This window comes from Aquila chrysaetos, chromosome 19, assembly GCF_900496995.4.
Source record: "Aquila chrysaetos chrysaetos chromosome 19, bAquChr1.4, whole genome shotgun sequence".
In the NCBI taxonomy this organism is placed as follows: domain Eukaryota; kingdom Metazoa; phylum Chordata; class Aves; order Accipitriformes; family Accipitridae; genus Aquila; species Aquila chrysaetos.
This window is the reverse complement of record NC_044022.1, coordinates 3,459,069-3,483,087: the sequence shown is the minus strand read 5'-3', so window position 1 is coordinate 3,483,087 and position 24,019 is coordinate 3,459,069. Positions and strand designations below refer to the sequence as shown.

Genomic DNA, 24,019 nt, shown 5'->3' with positions numbered 1-24,019 from the left:
TGCTTTGTATCACTTTCCTGTTTTGGGGGGAAGCTGATAAGGAGGAGCAGTAAAATGCAGAAACTGACTTCACTGAGCATCAGACTTAAAGGGGCAACTGAAAAGTAAGCCCTGATTTGCCAGGAAAGAGTTTTCTCAGTAATATCAGTGGAGACTACAAAGCTCTGTTTGGACTAGGTTTGTTTTACTGTATTATCTTTACTACTGAAAGTATAAAAAGAACAGGCTATTTCTTTAATGTATGTACCAGTACACAGTATCTTTAAATTCTTGTATTTACTTTTAGCATTAATGCATGTGCTTAAAACTTCTCTGTTGGTTTGGTTTTGTTTTTTTTTTTTTCCCCCCAGAATTTAAACAAGCAAGCTTATGATTTGGCAAAGGCTTTACTAAAGAGGACAGCGCAAGCAATTGAACCCTACATTACTAATGTAAGTGAAGACTGCAAACAAATATGGAAGTCAATACATTTTTTAAACTGAGCTCTATTATAAAAAGAATGAATTGCATGTAGTCCAGTAGGGCTGTAAAATAACTTTTTACAAACTCTCAATTGTTCTTTGAGAGAATTGTTATATTAATGAAGCACTGTGTAACCTGTCCCTTTGAGTCTAATTCTTTACCATATAGAAACTACTAAGTCCTTAACAATTTTGATTTCTGAAATGCAATGGATGGTTTACTTTTTGCTGTCTTGGGAGACCTTGCACTTCAATCCTTAATGTGACTGGAAGACCAAATGTACTTATATGTATTGTTCTGATAAAAATATATAAACACACTGTTCCTGTGGTAAAGTTCTTTTTCTAGTGAGGGGATGAGACTATTTAGAAGCTAAGACAAGTGAAGATAGAGCAGAATTTTAATGCCATTGTCACAGGAAAAGAAGAGGAAACAGAATCTAAGAATAGATAGTAAGGAAGAAAACCAATGAGTGGATTGAGGATTGTAGCCAAGTTGAGTGTAGGCATCACAGATTGTAAGAGAAGAGGGATGAGAGGAAGTAAAGATCAGACAGGAGTATGCTCTAACTTAAGTTGCACAATATGGAAAAAAAAATTACCCCCCCCCCCTTTTTTTTTTTTAAGTAGTTATGAATTTAGCAGGTCTCATGGCAGCTATCCAAAGCCTCAGGACCTTGAAAACAATAGAAAATCTTCCATACTTTTTGTTGTTTTCAGACTTGTAACACTTGTGGTACTTGGAAAGTGTGTACCTTCTAAGATTTTAAAAAATCTTCAGTGAAAACTTTTACTTCAAACCTGCTGTTGGGAAGGTATTGCTACATGGGGATGGGTTTTTAATGTTGTTTATCTGTAAAGTTAGATTACAAACTGGGTGACGTTTTGTGGGTTTTAAGGAAGTCTGTACAATAAGAATCTTCCTCCTATGGAAAATATGTACATGTAGTCTTCTGTTCTTGGTTTCCCACAAGTGGGAAATATTATGCTGTCTGGCTTCTTTGTTTTGAAAGTTACTTTCTTTCTTGAAATATACTAAAGACACAGTAGGAGTTAGTTTCCTAACCAGGAATATATACATTCCAGGCAACTCTGTATCCAGAAAAGGAAAACTTTTCTGCAAGATAGTACCAAGTCTTTAACTTCTAACAAAATACACTTATCTGTTATTTTCTAGTCATTACTAGAAACTGTTGACTTTTTCTATTGCATCACTTGTTGGGGTTCACTTTATAACCTTAAAAAGTGGTAGCTTTCATGGTTTTAGTTTCTTTACTGACATGATTAACCTTGTCAGGTACAGAGGGTCATGATGTTCATCTGTCCCAAGTTTGGGAATAGGAAACTGAAGTGTCAGTTAAGTGTATTCTGTTGCATTAGTGGCAGGTGGAAACTCTATAATTTGTTTAGCCACACTGGTGTATTGTTTTAACCCAAAGAGAAGAAAAATTTTTGCAATTATGTCCTCCCCCTTCCAAGTAGGGGGTAGTATGTTCCTCTTTAGCTGCTTCTTACCCATCTATTATGAGAGGATATAGTTGAAAGTAGTGTGGAATTAATATTTCATATTAGCAAATATTTTCTTTAATCTGAAGTACGAAGATTCCCTCAAACCTGTCAAGTTTACCAAGAAGGAATAATTGCTTTACAGCTGCGTTATGCTGCTTGTAAATAAAAATTCTGGAACAGTCAGTTATTAATTCCTACGCTTTTACTTACACCTCCTTAACCTGTCACCTGTGTAGTATAGTAATTAGCTAGTTGTTTCAGCCTTGTTTTGACTAAATGTTAGAATACTTTTAAAATTATTGTTCTCAGTAGTGAAATAACTGTAAATATAGTCACATTACAAAAACATCTGATACACTGGAACTCCTCTAAAGTTATGTTTCTTAAATTATTTGTAGGCCTGCTGTAGTAAACTAAACATCACTTTTACTGTGTTTTCCTTTACGTGTAATACTGAATATAAAACAATGATATTTTAAGATGTCTACTACAGAATCCTGATCTATATGTGCCCCCCCCCCCCCCCTTTTTTTTTATTAGTGGTGAAATAGATGTTGTAAGATTAAAAGGTGCATTTAGTGGTAGACAAGCAAAGGATTTAGAAGAATGTATATATACTCTTGTTATTGATGTATACTCTGTTTTATTTTCCAGTTCTTTAATCAGGTCCTCATGCTTGGTAAAACCTCAATTAGTGACCTGTCAGAGCATGTGTTTGACTTGATTCTGGAGTTATACAATATTGACAGTCACCTCTTGCTTTCTGTTCTACCACAGCTTGAATTCAAACTCAAGGTAAACACTTCTTATCCTTTCTATATATTTGAAGCGTGTGTGCTTTGACTGTTAATGATTTTTATTTTTTTTTTTTACTGTTCATCAAATTATTTGGCATATAAAACTAATACATGTAAAACATATCTTTGCATTGTTTAAAGGAAAACTCAGAAATGCCCTCAAAAAGAGCAATTCAACTTCAAATGTATTGACCTACAGCACATGTATGCCTATGTTTGGGTTTTGGTTGGTGGTTTTTTTGGGCTTGTATCGTTCAAGCAATAACTTCATTTTTTGCTGACTTGAGAATCTGACCTGTTTTGTTCCTTCGTTTACTGTAGTATTTATTGTAAAGGGCTTTAATGTATTGAAAGTACCTTGTGCTGCTAGCTGTGCAGAGAAACTACATCTGTTCGGAATAGTGAATTTTGGCAGGGAAAAGTTGGGACTCCATGTTAATGGTAACTGATGTACTGACCGTTTTATCCAAATAGAAGGTCTGTGACAGGTAGAAACAGAGCATTGGACTCCATAAATATGTCTTGTACTCATTGCTGTAATGACTTTTATGATTTTTCAGGCTTATTTCTTATGTCTGAAAGGGTAGCTGGTGCTAGCAATCTATTTTAATAGGTATTTTTCTTTTTGACTTCCTACCATTTCAGACTGTCTCCATCACTTGGAGAAATCCAGTATAACAGCTGCTACTCCCTTTATTCTGCACTACTTTTATTCTATTTGTCATTCCACAGGGTTTCTGTGGAAGTGGGGAATTTGATTAGTTTTGTATTACTAGGTTTGAAAGTGATCTGTTACTAAACTTGAGGGCTAAAGTGCAGTGGGCCACTTTTAAATTTGCATGTATTTTTATTATCAAGGACAGATTTTAGGTGTGTAGAACTTTTGGCCTGTTCTCATTGCAGTATTTATTATTTTAGTGCCTTGTTGGTGCCTATTATTTTTTCACTAATGTTGCTAGGCAGGCACACTATACTCAGATGAGTTGTTTTTTAATGGTTTTATCTTTCCATTCACATTTCCAAAAGAAGGAGAGTTCAATTTACTGCTTGCTGTCTGTGTCTTAAAAGTAGACCTTTTTCAGCCTTTAATTCCTGTTCTTACAGATGGCGAACAATTATCGTTCTCATTCCAATAAAAACAGTACTTCTGCAGCTGAAGCTGTTATTCAAGAGATTTAATCTTAACTGCTGCCACATCCTTTTTTTCATAGCCATAATTGCAGTAACCTTTCCATCTTTAGATCCATTTAAAACTTCAGGTTCTTGAATTGTCTTCCTCTTCCTTCATTGACTCTCATATTCTGCTATTTCAGTACGAACTTCTTTTTTTTTAATCTTATTTTACCACTGGAATCAGCAAGTTTAATAGCCCAAGACTGTCAACCTTTTTTCTTTTCCCCCTCCCCCTGGAACAACTTCTGTTCTCTGCCTTCAACTGGGTGATTTTGGCCCTAAGCGTTTCCATGTTTTCTTTGTACTTTTTAATTTACAACACATTTGTAAATGGTTTCATTTCTGTTCTTTGTTTAGTATACTTTTTTTAGATGAGGAACATGTATTGTGTTGCTTTTCGTCCCCTTGATCCTTAGTGTAGTTTTCTCCTTGTGGCCTGAACCTTTGAGGGTAAGGTGGTTCATGTCGAGGTTCCAAGATCCAGTTTAACAATGTTTCCAATAGACATGTACATTCTGATATTTACATTCTTAATGCTCTTATTCCTTGATGTCTTTGTGAACTCAGTAAAGTTTGTAGCTATTCTGAGGGCATGGCACGGCTTCTGTTTGAATCATCTTATTGCTTTAGGTGTGTGGTTTTGATGCCTTAAGTTATAAGGACAAATAATATATGCCTATTTTGTCCTATTGGCTGTCAACCATGGCTTGACCCATCTTTTACAGAAAAAACCTAACCCTGTATTTGGAATAGGATAATCCTGGTTTAAATCCTGAGACACTGAAACAGGTTGCCTGGGGAAGTTGTGGCTGCCCCATCCCTGGCAGTATTCAAGGCCAGGTTGGATGGAGCTTTGAGCAACCTGACCTGGTTGAAGATGTCCCTGCCCATGGCAGGGGGTTGGACTAGATGATCTTTAGAGGTCCCTTCCAACTCAAACCGTTTTATGGCTCTAAATGAGTTGAGAGTTCTGTAAGATCTTTCTGTGGTTAAAAGGGTACTTTGAAGATGAACGTTCTGAAATACTAATGAAGTATGGTCAGCCTATGTTTTTTTCTGAGACCAACACAAGTTCGTTCTTTATGCAGACCTGCCAGCGATGATTAAATACTTTCTACTCCAACAATAGCTGTGGCTTTATTCTAAACAGCAGCAGCTAGTGACAAGCATTTTTAATTCAGGTCCAGGTAAATAGCATGTTAGTGTGTTGAGAAGAGAGTGTGATTTCAGTGAAACTCAGAGTGCTTATGGTAGAAGGCAGCTAATGTTTTGCTGCTTTGAATAAAAAGAAACTGGACAGCAGTATCCCTATTGGCTTGATGAAGCCTTGGATCAGGTGGGTGGTAAAGGAGAAGAATATGCTTGGCAGCCCATATTGAAATATGGGAGAGGGGAGGTGTGTTTTTGAATAAAGGTCAATGAAAGTTAATGGTAAAATAACCATGAACTTCACTGAGCTCTGCATGTCATTCAGAGCTTGACTAGGTAGATGATTTTGGCTTTTCTGGATTTGGTATGTAGCATTGCGTCTTTATCCATGCCCATAGTTTAAGAGCCTTGTCTTCTGAGTTCACTCACTGTGGACTCCCAGGTATTTAAGTAGAAGTTTGTAGAGTATATTTAGGTCAAATGCATAGTTTCACAGGGATGTCCAGCTTTTGTTCTAGGAGATTGTCTGATATGGCTCTTAAATATACAGGTGTAATAACAGAAGTCAAATACTAGGTGCAAATACTCAAGTAATGCTTATGGGACTACCAGTGGGATAGTTACTCTATTCCAAGATCTCATATTACTGCTTTGCTGCTTAAGAGGTTTGTATTACTCTTAAAGCAGGTGATGTTGAAGGAAAGCTGTGGCTGTCTCGCCTGTTGAGTTGTCAGTTTTGAGCAGTTAAGATGTGTCAGAATGGGGTCATCGTGCATGCAAGTAGACATACGATCTGTGCTGTTCAAAGATAAATTGAGTAATTGCTCTCTGTGTTTTTGAAAACGTGCATTTTCTTTATAATTGGTTTCAAAAGCAGTGAGTAAAAAAAATAATTTGGGGCCAGATGAAGTAGACTCATGGTAGACTATCTGAGCAAGACACCAAATTTTCTGGCTCACTTTAAAGCTGATGCTTTAAAGAAAAATATTTTCAGGTGCAAACTTGGCGAGTTCTGCATGAATTTGAACAGAACCCAGTATTTTTGATCATTTCAATGAAATTTAAAATAAATAAATCAATTTCTTAAAGTATTTTCTTATGTCTTGCTGTAGTTGGAGTCATATTTCTCTAAAAGTTGTTCTTCTTAAATTCTTTTGACATTATCTAAAAAGTCTTTTTGCCAGTAGAGAATGATAAATGGTTACTTTCACACAGATGTTAAACAATTTTAATTTTTTTTTTTATTGGCCCTATCATGTAAAGGCTGAAGAACAATGAAGGTCAGCTCAATAGGGCGCAGGACTTTAAAATAAATTGGGAAGTAACAATTAGGCCTCCATGTAAGATAAGAATGATGTGACATAGGATTTTCAAAGGCAGATATTACAGAACTTGATTACTGACAACCTGAAAAAAATTTCTTCACTATTTTGGGATGTCATTTGGCAACAAAGTGGGAAATTATTAGCCAAACAAGAGAAGACAGGAATTCCTGGAAGAACGATAACGTGGTTAAAGACTTTGAAGGATTGTCCTTGAGAAACACCATCTGAATGTTCTAATGGTATATGTATTTTGCTTCCTGTTACTGAGCGTTTAAAGAGAAATGCAGTTTAGTTTGTTCATCCTTCCTTCCTTCCTTTTTTCTTGAGATGCATTAAGGAGACAGATGTTCTAGTCCTGGAGCCATGTGATTACTGACAAGTCGTCTTTGGTGAATGGAATGAGTCCATTTACACTGAGGGTAGCCTTTCCAGCTATGCTTCCTCCACCCAAAGCAAAATGCTTGTTCATGTCAATTAATTTGTAATAATGTTGCGAGACTGAGATGTACACCACCACCATGATGTCCTCTGAAGTAACTTGAAATACTGAGCTGAATGTAAAAAGATATTGATGCTTACGGAGAAATATTTCTGTGCTGCATGCCTCTTTGGTTCTGTGTACGCGTTCCTCCTATGATTCCTCCATTTTCTTGTGGTTGGTGCTGCTTGGAGTTTTTTCACTATACTTTATCCCAAGGACAGTAGGTGCCAAAGACTTGAGTGTCACACCAGCCACCTTGCTCTTATCTTAACATCATTCATTTCTCGAGCTTAGTGGGCTGATGCTACCACCACCAGGCATTATCAGCCAGTAACATCTTTGGATGGAGTGGATAGAGTTGTTCTGTAAGTCTTTTGGTGATAGATCATCTTTAGATAACCTGTTGCCTTTTGGCCAAGGGAGGAAAGTGCAGTGAATTGTCTAGACATGTAGGTGACTTTTCAGGAATTTTAAGGGCATGCTGCAGAACTGGTGCACGTTTCTCTGGAAGAATGCGAAGTGTGGTGCTGTTTGTAGATATGCTGTGCTATCAAGTCTTCTGGAGTCTCCTTGCTTGAGTCTGGCTCATTGAAGTTGATGGTTTCTGGTTGTCTTGTGTGACAGGCATAACCACTATTATCGGGTGCCAGTGGAGATTGTCTGTATGCCATTTTGGTGCTGTCCTCTTAATCATTTCTGCATAAGAGAGAGCTTAAAAGTACATCTGATGTGGAGTAAATGGCACATTTCAGTTCCACTTCGTACTTGGAAAACAAGGTCTGGTAATTCACTGGGCCAAGTTGCTGAACAAATTGTTTCTAATGCTTTGTAGATAGAATACAGTGCATGGTGTTATAGTATCCATATTGGAAAAACTATCATTCTGTCTTGGAATGTGTGCTTTAGTAATGCTGGTGGACATACCCCTTCTTTCTTAAGGGCTCTTTGCTGCCTTTTTTGGAGGATTATGTGGCTGTGGTGATGGACAACTCAGCAATCATTTAAAACTCTCACAATGTTGCAGAAACTGGATCTCAGTCCTGCTTTGTTGGAAGCTGTTGAAGTTTCAATAGTGTGCTGTTGTTGGCAGTTCACATGCCCGATGTCTCCAATTACTGACCGCTCCAACTAATCATCTACAAAGAGCTGTAACTGTGCTTAGTGGGAGGTCATGTCCGGGCTTCTCCCATGAATGTGCTTGGTTTATGGTGAATCTGTATTCTGCCTGGGCTTGAGAGAAGTACTGAGTTCTGTCTGAGGACAGACTGAAATCTGTGAAGTCTTTTGGATGTAACCCTGTTTCATGATTGCAAGGGCTCCCATGCTCCCTTCCATAAATTCTAGTTAGAGTGAAGGCAGGGGGGAGGTGCTCTTGATCTTGATTGTTCCAATTTTGAGGACTTTCTCCTTTTCTTGAAGGACACTGAAAGCTCTCGGTATTCTTGACTTGTGAACAAACCCTGAAAGAACATGTATCACCCTGACCTTAGGGTACTCAGTCTCGCAGTACGGGTGCTGGGCGTTTCTCTGATAGTTTCTCTGATAGTGATCCTGTTTCTCTAACCTGATTCTTCCTCGTATCAGCAACTTTTCCACTAGCTGTATGTTCTGTATGTGAACCAGAATTTCTGTGTAGTGTCTTGTTTCTTTGCTTCTAAACATTTCGTGGCACGTTTTGAGAATGAAGTGGTGGTGTTTTTCTCCACAACAACCAGGTGAGCTTCACTGAGTAATCTCCACTGCCTTCCAGTTCATTGGGCTGCCTTGTTCTCAGCCTCTGTGGCTGATGGGAGTTCAAGGACGTGAACAAATGTCTGTGTGTCTGTGACATTACCTGACAGGATCCAAATCTCTTGCTCTCCATCTCCCTGAACTTCTTTTGCACTCTTCATGGCAGGAAGCCTCTTGGTTTATCTTCATGGGATCAGGGTCTTATGGAAGTTCTAGACTGTCTCTTTGAGTGTGAGAAAAATCCAAGGGCTTTCCTGTCAGTGACCAAACAGATTTTTGACCATGTATAGAGGGGTTAAGATACTGTTAGTATGAAACTTGTGAGAGACCTTAGGTGCCTCAGTAACTCTGTTGTGCACATTTACTGTTTTGTATCTAAACAATGTGGCCACCTAGTGTTCAAGCACCTTGCCCTTTTGGTACAACCAATGACCACACAGTTTGGTCATGGCGCCAGGTAATTTTAACTGCTGTGAGAATTGTACATGTTGACTTGGATGAAGAATGAAAGATTGCTGGCAGTAAGTGGTATTCTCTGAAATGTGCAGCTTTTGTGTGCTTTATTCACTCAGTTGCTTTTTCTGTCCTATCTATCCCAAGAATCTTCTAAGTATGTTTGAAGAGAATTGAAATGCAGTCAGGTGTGTGCAAATAGAAGTGGACAAACTAGTTATCCTTTTGGGTCTGGCTGGGATGGAGTTAATTTTCTTTGTAGCAGCCTGTATGGTACTGTACTTCATATTTGTGGCTAAAACTGTTGATAGCACACTAAAGTTTTGGCTGTTGCTGAACAGTGCTTGCACAGGTAAAGGCTTTTTCCCCCACCATGAGTAGGCTGAGGCAGGGCAGGAGGTTGAGAGGGGACACATGCTCAGCAATAAAAGCTCAGGGAAAGGAGGAGGAAGGGGGAGGATGTTTGTGTTCACAGTGTTTGTCTTCCCCAACAAGCACTATGCATGCTGAGATCCCACTTTCCAGGAACTGGCGAGATATCTGCCTGCCAATGGAAAGTAGTGAATGAATTCCTCTTTTTGCTTTACTTGTGCACACAGCTTTTTCTTTACCCATTAAACTCTCATTATTTGATCCATGAGCCTTTTAACCTTCTGTTTTCTCCCTTTCCCCTCTCTGTACAGGAGAGGAGAGTGTGTGAGAGGCTGGGTGGGTGTTTGCCTTTTGGCCAGTGTCAACCCATCACACCTTTACAGATTTTGTAAAGAAAAAGCTCCTATGTTCTCATGTGGCAGAAAAGGAGTACTGTTAAACTCAACATTGAGAGCTGTGTCAAATCATGGTTGCTTCTTCCTGGTAACTATTTTTTTTACCTAATTTTGGAAAGGAGCCTGGGGGATTAGCAGGAGAATGTGCACTGAAATTCATTTAACTTAATCTCTTCTGTGAGGGTCAGTGGTTTGTGCCTGATCTTGGCATTTTAAGGTGGTGTGTTTAGAGATCTCGCATTGACACAGAAGCATTATTGGTGCAGGAGAGAACAGAGTTAAGAACGTGTTGTTGTATAGGTCAGCTTGTAAAGGAAACTGATATTCCTTCATTCAAATTTGGTATTTGAATTTTATAAGTTTGTATTTCTGAAAATAAATACCATTTTAATAGTCAGAAGAATGAAAAGCTCATTAATAGAGTATTTAGGAAATAACCATAATGGGGTTTAGATCTTTATTTTACCATCTTACTAAGCCAATGTCATGTAATGAATAAAATCACTAAGATGTTGACTTTTATTATTGTAGAGCTGCCTTTCTTCCTGGATATGGTAGTTAAAATTTTTGGCAAGTTTCAGGTGATGTGTCCACTTCTGTTCCCAAATCCCCCCAGATCCTCAGTGCTGCATATTCTTTTGGACTTTGTATTGATAACAATCTGACCAACTACAGCTGTTGTTAGTGACAGACCCTAATATCTAGGCAGAAGAGCCTGTGTGTTGGGAGCACGTATGGGGAACTGAAAATACCAGTGTTCAATGTCAATTTTTATTGAAAAATCATTATGGAACACTAGTAAGCACAAACAGTGCTGGATCATACCTAAGAAAAGAGGTGAAGGATGTGACTCTTCAAGTATACAATGTCTCATAGAATGGAGAAGGATTAAGATTTTTTTTTTTCAGAGTTCATGATACTCATTTTTTCATCTTGGAAAAAGAAGTAGAGATTAAAGTAGAATAAAGGAGAGAGACTGTAGCAGTGGTGCATTCATTTAGTAAGAAGTACAGGTTGATTTTTTTATTACCTTCAGGAGCTTATATAAGACTTTTTCAAGGATACCAACATTTGGGCACAAATTCAGAAACTACCAAATACTCTTGGTCTGTAATCACAAATATTCATTGTTTCTACAAACAGGACTAGAAACATGAGTGGGTTGTCTTACAGTTGGATTAGTGGGTAATACAGTGAAAGCTTCTTCTGCAGCTAATTCATTAAGGATATTTTAGTTGCTTTGTTTGGTTTTTTTTAATGCCTCTTTTCTATATTTCTGGCTCTGTAATTTAGTAGTTGAATGTTTAGTGTACTCCTGACCCCTCCACTCCTCTCCCTCCCCACCCTCTGGGGTTTCTTGCTCTGGATCTGTGGTGGTTACTTAGAGAAATACAGAGATGCTTGATATTTTTTTAATATTTTGTTGGTTTAAGCAGGAGTGCATGGTATGTGGGTAATGGAGATTGGACTAATAGAGGCTACAAAAAATATATAAAGTTCTTAACCATGAGGGCACAGAATAAGAATTTGTGGTGTAACGGATACTTACAGGCTGAGACTCATAAAGAAAAAAGATATCGTTTATTGCAGATTAAGAGGTGGAGATTGTAGATGGCTTTCAGTAATACCAATCTGAATTTTAATTGGAAAAGTTAGTCAAATGCAGACAAATGTGTTAATGGATTTACTATTAATGCTGCTAGTACTTAATACTAAAGTGTATTGGGAAGAATTATAGTCTTTTGTAATGTAGTAATATATCAGTGTTAGAGATTTCTTCATCCTTAACTTGTCTTGCTCTGTTACTTTAAGGATTTTACAAATGCTTTTACTGTTCTTAGGGAGCTGAATTAAAAGGACATGCTGTCAAACTTTTCAGCCCATTTATGGTACTGAGGAGAAAAAGTTGGTCTTTAAGACTATGATGTTGTATTAGAGAACTGACAGCTACATTGCGCTCTTATTTCTTGTTCACATTCAAAAGGTGATGTTGAACTAATAAGAATGTCAAAAATGGTAAAAAAGAACAGTATTTTAAACAGTCCTTGTCTTTATTACCTGAAAAAAAAGACTGAAATAATAAGGGGTGAGTAGTATCTAGTTAATATCAACTAATTTTAGCTATTCCCTTTTTAAAGAAGTGCTGCAGCCAGTTGGTTTAATAAGTTTTAAATGCCAGTTTAATAAGCAAAAGAAAAAATTTGGTGAACAGTAAGTACATGCTAATTGCACAATTATTAGCACACGTTTCCAAAGTATGTATTAAGCTTTAAATGCTGTGTGCTGTATTAAACAAGTGTAATGCAAACCAATGGTAATGAAAATATACTGGAGAAAGCCTTGGTTTATCTCTGTTAGCACTAATTTTAAATATGAAAGAAAAGTATGTGTGTAACTCAGCATTTTTAAATATAAATGCTTAAATACAGGACCAGATCCTGTGCATCTCAGATCTTGGGTACTTAATCTGATGTTCTCTAAAAACTTGTTTTCTGAGAACTTTTTTCTTTTTAGCTAAATGTTTGTAAATGCTATTCTAGAGAACTGTAAACCTTTATGTGCAGACAAATGTAGAATGAGTTTTGTGGGTTTTGTATTGTGCTTGAATTTGTGTAAGCTTGTACAGGCACGTATCAGATTTCCTAACAGGTTCAGTAACCTGTAAATGAGGGTTAAAAAGATGTACGTATGTGTATTTTTCACCAGGCTTTGTTCACATTGGGTTTTGTCTCTACATAGTATTTATTTTCACTGCCTTTATTTTTTCTTCTCCCAATAACAGTGAAGGTTTTTTGTCTTGAGATATACATTTGTATACAAGAAGAGTTTATTAATCTGTATTATGATATTGCTACAGGTGTGTAAGTGTATTGGTTACAAAACAGAACTCTTGGGGTTTGTTTTTTGTGGGTTTGGTGTTTTTTTGGGTTTTTTTTTGTTGGTTGTTTTTTGTTTTTTTTTTTTTCTTTTAATTTAAAAAAAAAAATGTGTTCATTTTCCAGAGCAATGACAATGAAGAACGCCTGCAGGTTGTAAAACTTCTAGCAAAAATGTTTGGGGCAAAGGATTCGGAGCTGGCATCTCAAAACAAGCCACTTTGGCAGTGCTATCTGGGGAGGTATATCCTGGTTTAGTTCCCTTCCTAGGAGGGGAAAAACATTGAATGAAGTATAATCCAACCTTTTTTTTTTTTTTTTTTTTTTTTTTTTTTTTTTTTTTTTAAAGCGACACTGCTAAGTGCAGGTTCTCTCGTGCTGCTTTAGCTGAAATCTGACAGATAATGCTAAAGAGATTATTTTACATACATCTTCTGCATCTGTGATTCTGCAGAGTGAACAATTACAAATCATTCCGTTTTAGTTCATTTTTTTGCAAGTATCTATTGCCATTGTCAAGGAAAAGGAATAGTTTAATTTCTTCACAAGTGAAACTATTCAACGATGGATTAATTCTAAAACAGCATCATATGACATTTGCATTATCAGGCGATGTTAGAACTGGCTTTGAGGCTTTTATGTACAGTATTTGTATACTGGTTTCAATTTTTTTTAATGGTAGGAGTGCCTTAAAAGAGGTATGTAGTATTTACAATGCTGAAACACTTAGTCTTTTGTTTTTCAATACTCTGCCAGTTTGAGATATATATAGCTGGAGCTTGTAGTCAGGAGAAACCTAAGTATGGCTACTATGATGAAAATGTTTTTGATTTGAGTAAATGAGGATAAACCCTATAATTTAAACACCTGCAGTAGTTGATAATGTAGCATTCAATTGTATCAAAACCAGAGTAGTCCTCAAAGAAATGCTACTTCTAAAAGTACAGAAAATTTAATTGAGGGATAGCCTTTTGCTTGAAAGTATATAACTATTTAAAATATTGCATGTCATAAAAAAATACCAGATCTAATTGGGCCCAAAGGAAAATGCTTCATTGTGTTACAATGTGAAGTGATGTGAATATGTGCAATCTGTTGTTCATAATTACTGTTTTCAACTAGTTATGAATCACATACACATATTTACTTTTTTCAAGGATTTTAACTAAGGCATAATAGCTGTGTTATTAAAGGAACCATTCTTAGAATCTCTTGATTTTGAAAACATACTTGGTTTTTACTAAAACAGTTATTCCTTAAAGCCACTTTGATAAATAAGCATTTCAACAGCAATAATGTTCTAAAATTTGATTTTTAGTTTGTTTAAAACCAAGCATTTTGAGGATAGCTTGAAAATGCATTTAATTTTTCAAGAGTTGTTTGTAACTCTCATTACATCAATAGTTTTATTATAAAAATTACTTATATCAAAATTAAACACGAGAAAATACTAGTTCTCAAGCATCAAACCTAATTCAGTCTTTCAAAATGAAATCTTACAAAAGTTGAAGTGATCCATCTCAGCAGACATTTGTACGAGGGTAGATGCCCATTTGTTTGCTGTCTGTCATAGAGTTTAAAGAGGGGACAAATATTGCAGTCTTATAAAACCTTTAGTTGCTGATACATGTTTCATGGTTAATTATGTGGAGCGTTACAGAAAAGATAGTTAAAATATGTCAGATGTCTTTCTAATAAATGGTTGTTGTCTGCCTGGAAGTCTTTCATGTGTATCAGGAGAGGATATTTCTCTTCATGTTCAGAACATGAATTAATAAATGAGTACAAGAATTTTTTCTTAAGCTAAAGGCAGTCTAACTTAATACTGTGAAATGAGAGATGTTTTATGCATGTAACTGTGCATGGGAAGCATGGAAATATTTTCAGAGGTGTTTGAGATTGTGCAGAAATAAACTAATTGCTTTGGTAGAAGTGATACTTTTGTTGTTGTTGTAATGCATTGTCTTGTTTCTAAATAGGTTTAATGATATCCATGTACCTATTCGTCTTGAATGTGTGAAATTTGCAAGTCACTGCCTTATGAACCATCCTGACCTAGCAAAAGACTTAACAGGTACCAGATTTATTATAACATTAAAATACAATTTTAAGTCTCCTGGAAAAGTCTGGAAGGTTGGTTGTAATCCTAAGTAACGTTGTCAGATGTTGTGGAGGACATAACTGAGGTTGGAGTTTTAAGTCAGAGTCCCTGCCTTCAGTGCTGCTTCTCAGGCTGACGGGATTGTACATAAAGAATGCCATAACCAAAGAGATCACTCTCCCTCTCTTAGAGTAGTTGCATTCCCAACTGCTGTTGAAATTAAGCACCATGGGATCAGGCAAAGACAGCCTGGCTAACCTAATGGTCATGGCATTTATTAATTGGGGTGCAGAGTGGAGACTTCAGTTCCACAAAGCTGAAATGTATAAATATTATGCAGCCACTGTCTAAAACATGAAAACAGTCCTCATAACTGTGACCACAGCCATTGGTTCCTGCTCCTTCAGATCAAACGCAGCCTGTAATTCAAGACCTCTGTAGGAAGAAGGCAACTGGCATAGGTAGAAGTGTTTAGTATTTGTTGTTCCCAGTGTCTTAATGAAAAAAGTTTAATTGAAGAGAATTGGTTGGCTTGGTTTTTTCCCCCTCAAAGTGTATATGGCGACGGTATCTCCCCCTGATCAATAAACTCCTACTTCTTGTAGTTTTTCAGAGGTAACATTTTTGTCCATTTGCTCTAAGGAGGGAATTTAAAGGGCTGTTAAGTGCATGGGATTGCTCTCCTGCTTGCTGAGCGTTTGTCAAGTTAGACGCAAATGCAGGCAGGCTGGAGTCATCCTGTAGTTATTGGTGTTGTTAAGCCAGCTTAAAAAAAAAAAGTTTCTGGAGATTTCTTTAATGGAGTGGTAAAGATATTTCCTCTTTGATTATCAGAATTGTATTTTCAAGGATTTCTTTTTTCTTTTTTACATTGCAGAAAGACTTTGTGCCCCCTCTAATGGTATCCTCTGGGAAATGTAATTTTGCTTGCCCCTCCTCTCTCTCCCCACAGTGCTTATCGAAGTCAAATTATTGAAAAATTTCTCTGACTCACTGGTGTTTGAGACCAGAATTGTTTTGTGCAATGGCATTTGTTCTTCCTTTGTTTTAGTTTATTACGTGTTCTTGTGGAACAAAATTGTTTGTTTTTTTTTTTAAAAACTCTTATTTGGATTTCAAATTTTATAACCTCCATAAGTGCAAAGCTTTATTTCTTGATGTGCTCGTTCAACACTTGTGCTGATTACCAGAAATGTTAATGGCCAATATTTCAGATGAGACTTGAAAATTTTCACTGGTCATTGAACAGTAATAAGAGAACAGTAACTCTGGTTATTTCATCTGGAGTAAACTTTGAATTTTCAATGTTTCTTAATGTTCTCAATGTTTCACTGATGTATGCTCTGTACAGTGATCTTAATAACTTTTGTGTGCATTTTCCTACCCGTTTATGCTTTTAAATTAACCTAAAATACATACTTCTAAAAAGATAAATGAACTTTGCCATTTTATCAGCTTTCAAAAATGACAATAGGTAGTTAACATGTATGACACTTCCAAGCAGAAATCTTAAAATGTTGATGAGATTATTGATGCTACCAAATAAGTAGCAATGGGCCAAAATAATTTAGAAAAATTGTTTTAAGATTAATGAACTAGAATGTGTCTAAATAAGCATTATAGCTTGGTCAAAGAGCATGCTTTTGAAGTATGTCTCTTGATTTGTCCCTGCTTACAATGCTTACATGGCTCACACTGTGGAGTGTTCCTGGAGCAAGTGAACTAGATTCCTTGTGGATAATACAGAAGTTGTGATCAGGAGTGCAACTAATGTGCTCCAGCAGCCAAAGGGGATGGACTCTGCAGGAAGAGAGTAGCCTCTAGCCTGAAGTAAGACTTTAAAATGTATATAGTGTGGTTATCAAGTTCTCAGCACTGTCTGTTCTGTTCTACAGATCCAATTCTGTTTGGCTATAATAGTTGCTAATGTAGACATAGGCTAACTATTATAAGAAATAATAAAAAAAAGTAACCCCATAACTCTTAATTTCCATACTGCCAGAAATATAAATATTTGATATTCTAAGCAAATATAAAGTTTTACTGACATTCCACTTAATCTTAGAGAAAACTGTTGGTTTCTTACTGTTGATGCTCAGAACAGTAGAAAGTCATGTTTTCTGTTTGTCAGTTGAGTACTGTCTAGAGAAAGAAAAGTAGCTGAAGTTGTATACCTACAATGAAATACTTATTCTATTTTTTTCCAGAATATCTTAAAGTAAGGTCACATGATCCTGAAGAGGCCATAAGGCATGATGTTATAGTATCCATAGTTACTGCTGCTAAAAAAGATCTTTTGCTTGTCAATGATCACCTGCTTAATTTTGTCAGAGAACGAACACTGGACAAGCGGGTAAGACATAATTAGTATTAATAATGGCTGTGCGTTATGTTTTTAGACTCTAATTTAGCTTTTTAAAGAGCAGTGCTTCTCAGAAATGCTGAACTAATTTTAAAATGATGAATGAAAAGCAATATAATGCAGAAATATTTTAGCGATCTCTTTAATGAGGCGTCTTTTGCCTTTGACTGGAACGCCACATTTTTAATATGTTGTAGTTTTATTTAAGATAGTATGATAAAAAAAAATAGGCTGAAGCACAATGTTGTTCCAGTTGGCTAGTTTTAGTAAAATTTTTTAGTAAAATTAGACCCTTGCAAAACATTCTAACATTTTCTTAAGAAATGTTGCAAGCAGGTTTCAAAATGTATTGTAGATTACTGATGAAAAACATTCCACCATCAGAGGTAGCTAGTTTACCTGCTTTTAATTAGATCATTGGAAAACTGCAAATCAGTGTGGTAGCTTTCAAATTTGAATAGTCTTGAAAATTAGTTTTGCTATGTTTCATGATTTGATAAAATTTGAGGTTTGCTGCTTATGTTAAAGCATGGTAAACAAGGCTGTTGCCGGCAAACTTTTAAAATTAACTTTATCACCTGATTTTTTTCATTTGGTGACATGCTTTCCCCTATTGCACACATAATACAATCGCACATATTCAGTATAGATGGTGAGAAAGGGTGTTGGCTTAAATTTGTAACAATTCTAAATTCAAGAGGCATACTTGCATAGTAGTTAGGGATGTTGAAAGGTTTAGCATAACAGATATGATGCAGTATGTGTCCTAATGGAAAGTGTTGCACTTCGAACTCAATTTAACTTTTTTGTAAATTGAATTATTTTATTTTGGTGTAGAATAGGAAATACCTGTCACGAAATTCTGCAGTCTTTTCAGTTTTGAGTTTTGAACTACTAAACTGGGTACTATTTCTTTTTCTCAAGTGGAGAGTGAGGAAGGAAGCTATGATGGGACTTGCACAGATATACAAAAAGTATTCATTACAATCAGAAGCAGGAAAAGAAGCTGCAAAACAGATATCATGGATCAAAGATAAACTTCTGCATATATATTATCAAAACAGTATTGATGACCGGTAAGTTAGTCGTGAAAACTAGGTGGTTCTGTGGATAAGCGTGGTAACTTATTATGCAGATTTGTATTTCCTTTGTGCTTAATTGCTGACAAGAAGGAGATGATGTGATAATCCTTTATGTTTTGATCCAGTGTGTAATCTTATGCAGCTGCAGCCAAATGTTTTCCTGTGTTGTTTTTTTCTTCTTTTTTTTTTTTTAATGCCAAAAGTGATTCTAAAGGGTCAGATAGGTTGGAATACTTGAAAATTTTTAGCTGTACTTCACCACTGCTTCAGTAAACAAGATTTTTATATTTCAGTAGCTTGCTAATTTTTATGTTAAAATTCAGTAAGTAAAATTGCTTTAACGATCTTGCTGTAGATTCGCATGTTGTTCCTGTATGCTTTAAAGATAAGTCTAGTACAAGTAGGGACAACAGTTAAGACATCTCACTCTGCAAAAGGTTAGTTTTTCTGTACTGTAATAGCCATGAATTAGAGCCTTGTCCTGGATTTGTGGTGAAAGCAGTGCCTCTGTCGTAGCAGCTATAGCCTTGTATATGGTTGTTCGTATTGAAAAATAAATGGTTGGACATAGGGAACTAGTTTGGGAACTAGTCCACCTTGACTAATCAAGGCCATCTTGGTGTCTTTGGAAATGAGCCTTTGGCCTTCACAGCATGATCAGATACAAATGGCATTGCAAACCCATACAAGTCTTTTCAAAAACTCACAGCTTCAAAAAGTCATCTTCAAAATAAGCAATTATTTCATGGTACCATGGAAGTGGACAGAACTGTCTGGATCTTCAGATCCAGTCTTGCCCACTCACATTTTTCTTAAACTTCAGGATCTTTTTAAACTAACTGGGTTTGGGTTTTGATCACCTGCTCCAATTGTGCATAAGGATTTTCTTCTCTTTTCTAGCCTAAACGTACATGATTGGGTTTTTTTTACCTATTTACTCTATTCTATTAATGTTGACCTGAATTTGCAAAAGTCTTGGGCCTTATTGGTATTTAAGATTGCAACATGGCTTTAGTTTTCCTTTTGTTTTTTTCTTCTCAGTCTTTCCTAGGTAACTGGCAGACCCATACCTTCCTTGCCTCCTGTTTCCAAATAAGGAGCTTCCATGTTATAGCAGAAGCTGTTAATAATTCCTTTGTGAATGTACCTGCATTTTTATTGTGGAAGCAAAAGAAACGGGATAAACTCAGCCCCTGGGGAAGCAGCCGGGGAGGGGTGGAGGGAAGTCAGCTCCTTCTGACTAGTATCTGAATCCTCCTTCTGGGCTTCATGATAATGGGTGATATAATCAAGATGATACTACTTTTTTTATTTTAGGCCAATTAATTTGGGTCAGTTCATTAATTTACCCCAATACTGACCTGTAATGAAATTCACTGATAACATCTCTTTGGGCTGGTAATTAAGACACATCCTCCTCTAAAATCCTTTGGTTCCTGTCTAGATTAATACATCTAATTTTGATAATGTCATCTCTTAAATGTCCTACTGATAACATTAACATTACGTCTTCTGTAGTGATGTATTTTTGTATAGTTTATGCCGAGTTATATAGGAAGTTAAGTAACTTGACTTTTAGGGTTTTTAATAACCCCATCCTTATATGCAACAACTGATCTCTAGATAGGTCTGAGAATTTTTGAATGAATGTTTTAGAAACTGAAGACCACTTTCTTCTGTTACAGTTTAAGTTTCTTACTCCTGTCTTTCAGATTACTTGTTGAACGCATCTTTGCTCAGTACATGGTCCCTCACAACTTGGAAACAAACGAACGAATGAAATGTTTGTATTACCTTTATGCAACACTGGATTCAAATGCTGTGAAGTATGTGCTATTTTTTAATGCTAGCAAAATACTTTTTAATACAAATACTGTAAATTGGTTCTAAATTGTTATGCGTAGCCTAAGCTGGTGGGCAAAAGTAGTTTACAAACTATTGGAAAACAGAATGTAGCAATATTATCTATATTTCAAGTGGGATTTTGGGGGAAAAAAATACCCTAATAGATTGTTTTCTAACAAGGTGTGGTACCTTTTCATCATAAACAGCTAAAAAAGGTCGTGTCAAAGACCTGGAAAGAAGCTTGAGTGCATGTCAGTCCTTGTAGGTCTGAAAGGAGATAGCATAGATAGTAGTGTTGACTAGCTCTAGATCTTATCTGACAGCTTTTCAATTAATATACTACATGTTTTAGCAGCCAGGATGATTTAAGAGTGGGAAGGAATTACTTGTTTGTCTTTCCTCCTTCAAAATGCGTTTTACTTTTGCTACGTGCCTTCTCCAGCTTAAAATGGGTACATGCGCATGAATTTGACTAATAACAGTTTTGCTGCCGTAATGTTCACAGTTTGATTGAATTTAGTTAGTTTTACTTTGTTTTTCATTTAGTAGTACTCAGTCACTTGAAGATCAGATACAGTGGTTTTCTTCTCATGAGGGAGACTAGAAAAGGCTTTGTATATGAAAGAATAGCTTAAAAATGCCAAAGCCTTCAAATACTACAGAAACTGATGTTTGAATCCTCTGCATTTCTTGTATTACCTGCCTAAAGATATTACAACTGTAACAAACTAAAATTAAGAATAGTATATTAAAAATAAAAAGTTACTGTTCTAGTAATTCTTAGTATAGGCTAAACAAAAATACAGAATGGATTCTTTTCAGTACTTGTTATTTCAGGCAACAAGTAACTTCTGAATTCTACAGTTTTCATATGCAGCAGTATTAATTTTAAAGACATAGTATGTTCAGTTAGTTGTATAGAACTGACTTTTCACTTGTGGATTCTGGAATTTTTTTAAATGAAGCTGTGACTTTTTTTATTTATATGGCTTATTTTTCCTAGAAAGTGTGCTAATTTTCAATTTTGTTGAATATCTCTAATGCGTCTCTTACAAGTCTAATCATGTCCACTTTTCACAATTTATTCATCTAGTAGCTGCTTTCTGTGTGCAAGGCAAACATAGTTTTGATGATAAAAATCTTAAACATCTGCTTTAGCCTGCTTCTTGGAATGTTTTTAGAAGAGTGATTTCAGGCTTGTACAAATGAGTTCTTTATGGGCCAGACATCAGTTACTTCCTACTTCTTTTAAAGGCAGTGTAGTTAAGAATCTCAAATGAAACTTGTTGCATAATCTCACTTTGTTCCAGTCTAATATGAGCAATTAAATTTTCCATATCATGCCATTAGGAAACATTTAGCCTTTGCTCATACAGCAATGAAAGTTCAGGTGATAAGCACGTTTCTGAGTCTGAAGTTGAAAAGAACTTAAAGGCTCTTATTGGACAGCTGTGTTAATTTTTTATTATTTATTTATTTATTTATTTATTTAATTTATTTAGTATACAAGTCTTTTGAGGAGCGGCTGAGGGAACTGGGGTTGTTTAGTCTGGAGAAAAGGAGGCTGAGGGGAGACCTTATTGCTCTCTACAACCACCTGAAAGGAGGGTGTAGTGAGGTGGGTGCTGGTCTCTTCTCCCAAGTAACAAGCGATAGGATGGGAGGAAATGGCCTCAAGTTGCACCAGGGGAGGTTTAGATTGGATATTAGGAAAAATTTCTTCACCAAAAGGGTTGTCAAGCATTGGAACAGGCTGTCCAGGGAAGTGGTTGAGTCACCGTCCCTGGAAGTATTTAAAAGACATGTAGATGTGGTGCTTAGGGACATGGTTTAGTGGTGGAGTTGACAGTGCTAGTTTACAGTTGAACTTGATGATCTTAAAGGTCTTTTCCAACCTAAGTGATTCTGTGATTTATTGAATAGATGATTTTGACAAATCTTAACTTTTTTTTTTTTTTTTTAGAGCATTGAATGAAATGTGGAAATGTCAAAATCTGCTACGACATCAAGTAAAGGATTTAGTTGACCTAATAAAGCAACCCAAAGTGAGTTCAATTTATCTTTATCTTACAGTGAATACGCAGTTTTACTTAATGTGCTATTTTTTAATTCCATTTATTTTACTATCTCAAGCTTATTTTTAATGACAGAAAATATTGTGAAAGTTAACCGATATTCTATTAGACTACTCTTGTAGTAGGAAATGTGTAGACATTTTGTTAATAAAATTGAAGAGGAAGGCGTATTATAGAAATTTGTAAAAGTTTTTGCCAGTCATTTGATACTAAAATATTTGCTCGCAGTGTTTGAGTTACATCTTGCCAGGATTGTTCTGGCTCTTGAAAGAGGGGAAAAAACAGCATATTATTCTTGACTGCCAAATCGAGTAATGAAGAAAAAGTACCTATACACCCTAACTTCTTATCTTATGTCTATGATCAGTAACACTGAAGAAATCAGAATATTTTTATCCCAACAGGTTACTTGTTTCTCTTCCCTCTTGGAGACTTCTTAAATGTTGTATTGGAGGTACCAGACTACAGTTGAATTCTTTGTTTATTAATGTGCTCAGAAGGAAAAAATAAACGTTTACCAAGCGTTTAGGATATTCTCATAAAGTAAAATCTAGATTTGTTTTGGTTATATGTATGTGCATACTCATGTTTGAGGGGGAAAAATTCATAAGATGAAATTCTGGTTATAATTTGACTTTATAATATAAATATATGACTTTATAAGTTTGACTTTAATGCCAAAAGTCTAATCTGGTGCTTCTTTTACAGAAATAATACATAGTAGAAATTTTTGCCATGCTCACACTCACACAAGGGGGTGTGTGTGATTTTTATTTTCTATATGTGTATATACTCATACCACAGTAAACTTAATGAAATTCTATGACTGAATTATCCATTTGCTGGAATTACCTGAACCAGGAAGAGTGGGTAACTGTGTGGTTGGATTATCTAATGTCTGCTATGAAATGCTACTGTCTTGTAGATAGAGAAAGACTTATCCAATTAAAATGCATCTCTTATTGTTTCAGTCCTGACTGCAGTGAAATTTGTAATTTTTACTTAGTGCATTTAGAATTTAATACAACATTACAGAATGTTTTAAGTGCAGTAATTGCTACTACAACAGTACTTCATTGTGTTTCGGTCGCTGTATTGAAATATTTTTCATGTACTGTTTTATATTCTTTGGTGTAGTTTAAATATACTTACACATTTAAAACTTGAGTGAGTTTCTTGATATTTTCTGCACTTCAGCTGAAAGTGAAATTTCAACTTTTCCTTTTGTTTTCAGGGAGATACAACGAAAGTTCTTTTTCAATTGTAAAATATCAAATATGATATGGAATTAAATGTGTAGGTTTTGACAAATGCCAGCCTAAGCATCGCATTCAAAACAGTATATGCTGTTGACATGTTTGCATTTGTCCATGTGGCTTTCATCCTATCTTTTGCTATTAAGTGCTAATCCTCTACACTTCAATATTCTTTTGAGTAACAGGACTACATGGGAGAATTTAGCATTCTTGTGATAGTCTGAGATGCTGTCACAGGCAACAAAATGGTTTTGAGTCAGGGGATTTTACTTAATTTAGTTTATTGTCAATTAACATAAACTTCTAATTATTTATTCTGGTATTGAGAAATAAAAGCAAACAAATAAACACTTTAGAGAAACAGCCTTCGGCTCCCCTTCGGACGCCTCTCTTCCCTGCTTCATGGTCTCCGGGCCCCTCAACATGCACTATGCTCGGTCCCTTCGGCAAGGCAATGGCAGCGCAGGAGATGGGGTTAAGGGCATGGTGGTTCGTTTCCTTTTGCTGCTCCTCATTTCTTACCTGCTGTTCTGGCATGGGTTCCTCCACCGGCCACAGTCCCTTTAGAGTCATACT

General features: G+C 36.0%; 1 protein-coding gene across 5 annotated transcripts in view; it reads left to right on the top strand.

Moving 5' to 3' along the window:
- PDS5B (PDS5 cohesin associated factor B) overlaps positions 1-24,019 on the top strand; it is a 132,651-nt gene that overhangs the window by 39,683 nt on the left and 68,949 nt on the right. For all 5 annotated transcript variants that reach the window (XM_030042545.2, XM_030042544.2, XM_030042548.2 and 2 more), the window contains 8 exons: positions 351-431; positions 2,625-2,765; positions 12,849-12,964; positions 14,702-14,796; positions 17,031-17,176; positions 18,110-18,261; positions 19,980-20,093; positions 22,076-22,157. In XM_030042545.2, coding sequence (XP_029898405.1) covers positions 351-431; positions 2,625-2,765; positions 12,849-12,964; positions 14,702-14,796; positions 17,031-17,176; positions 18,110-18,261; positions 19,980-20,093; positions 22,076-22,157 — 927 coding nt within the window. The remainder of the gene's footprint in view (positions 1-350; positions 432-2,624; positions 2,766-12,848; positions 12,965-14,701; positions 14,797-17,030; positions 17,177-18,109; positions 18,262-19,979; positions 20,094-22,075; positions 22,158-24,019) is intronic.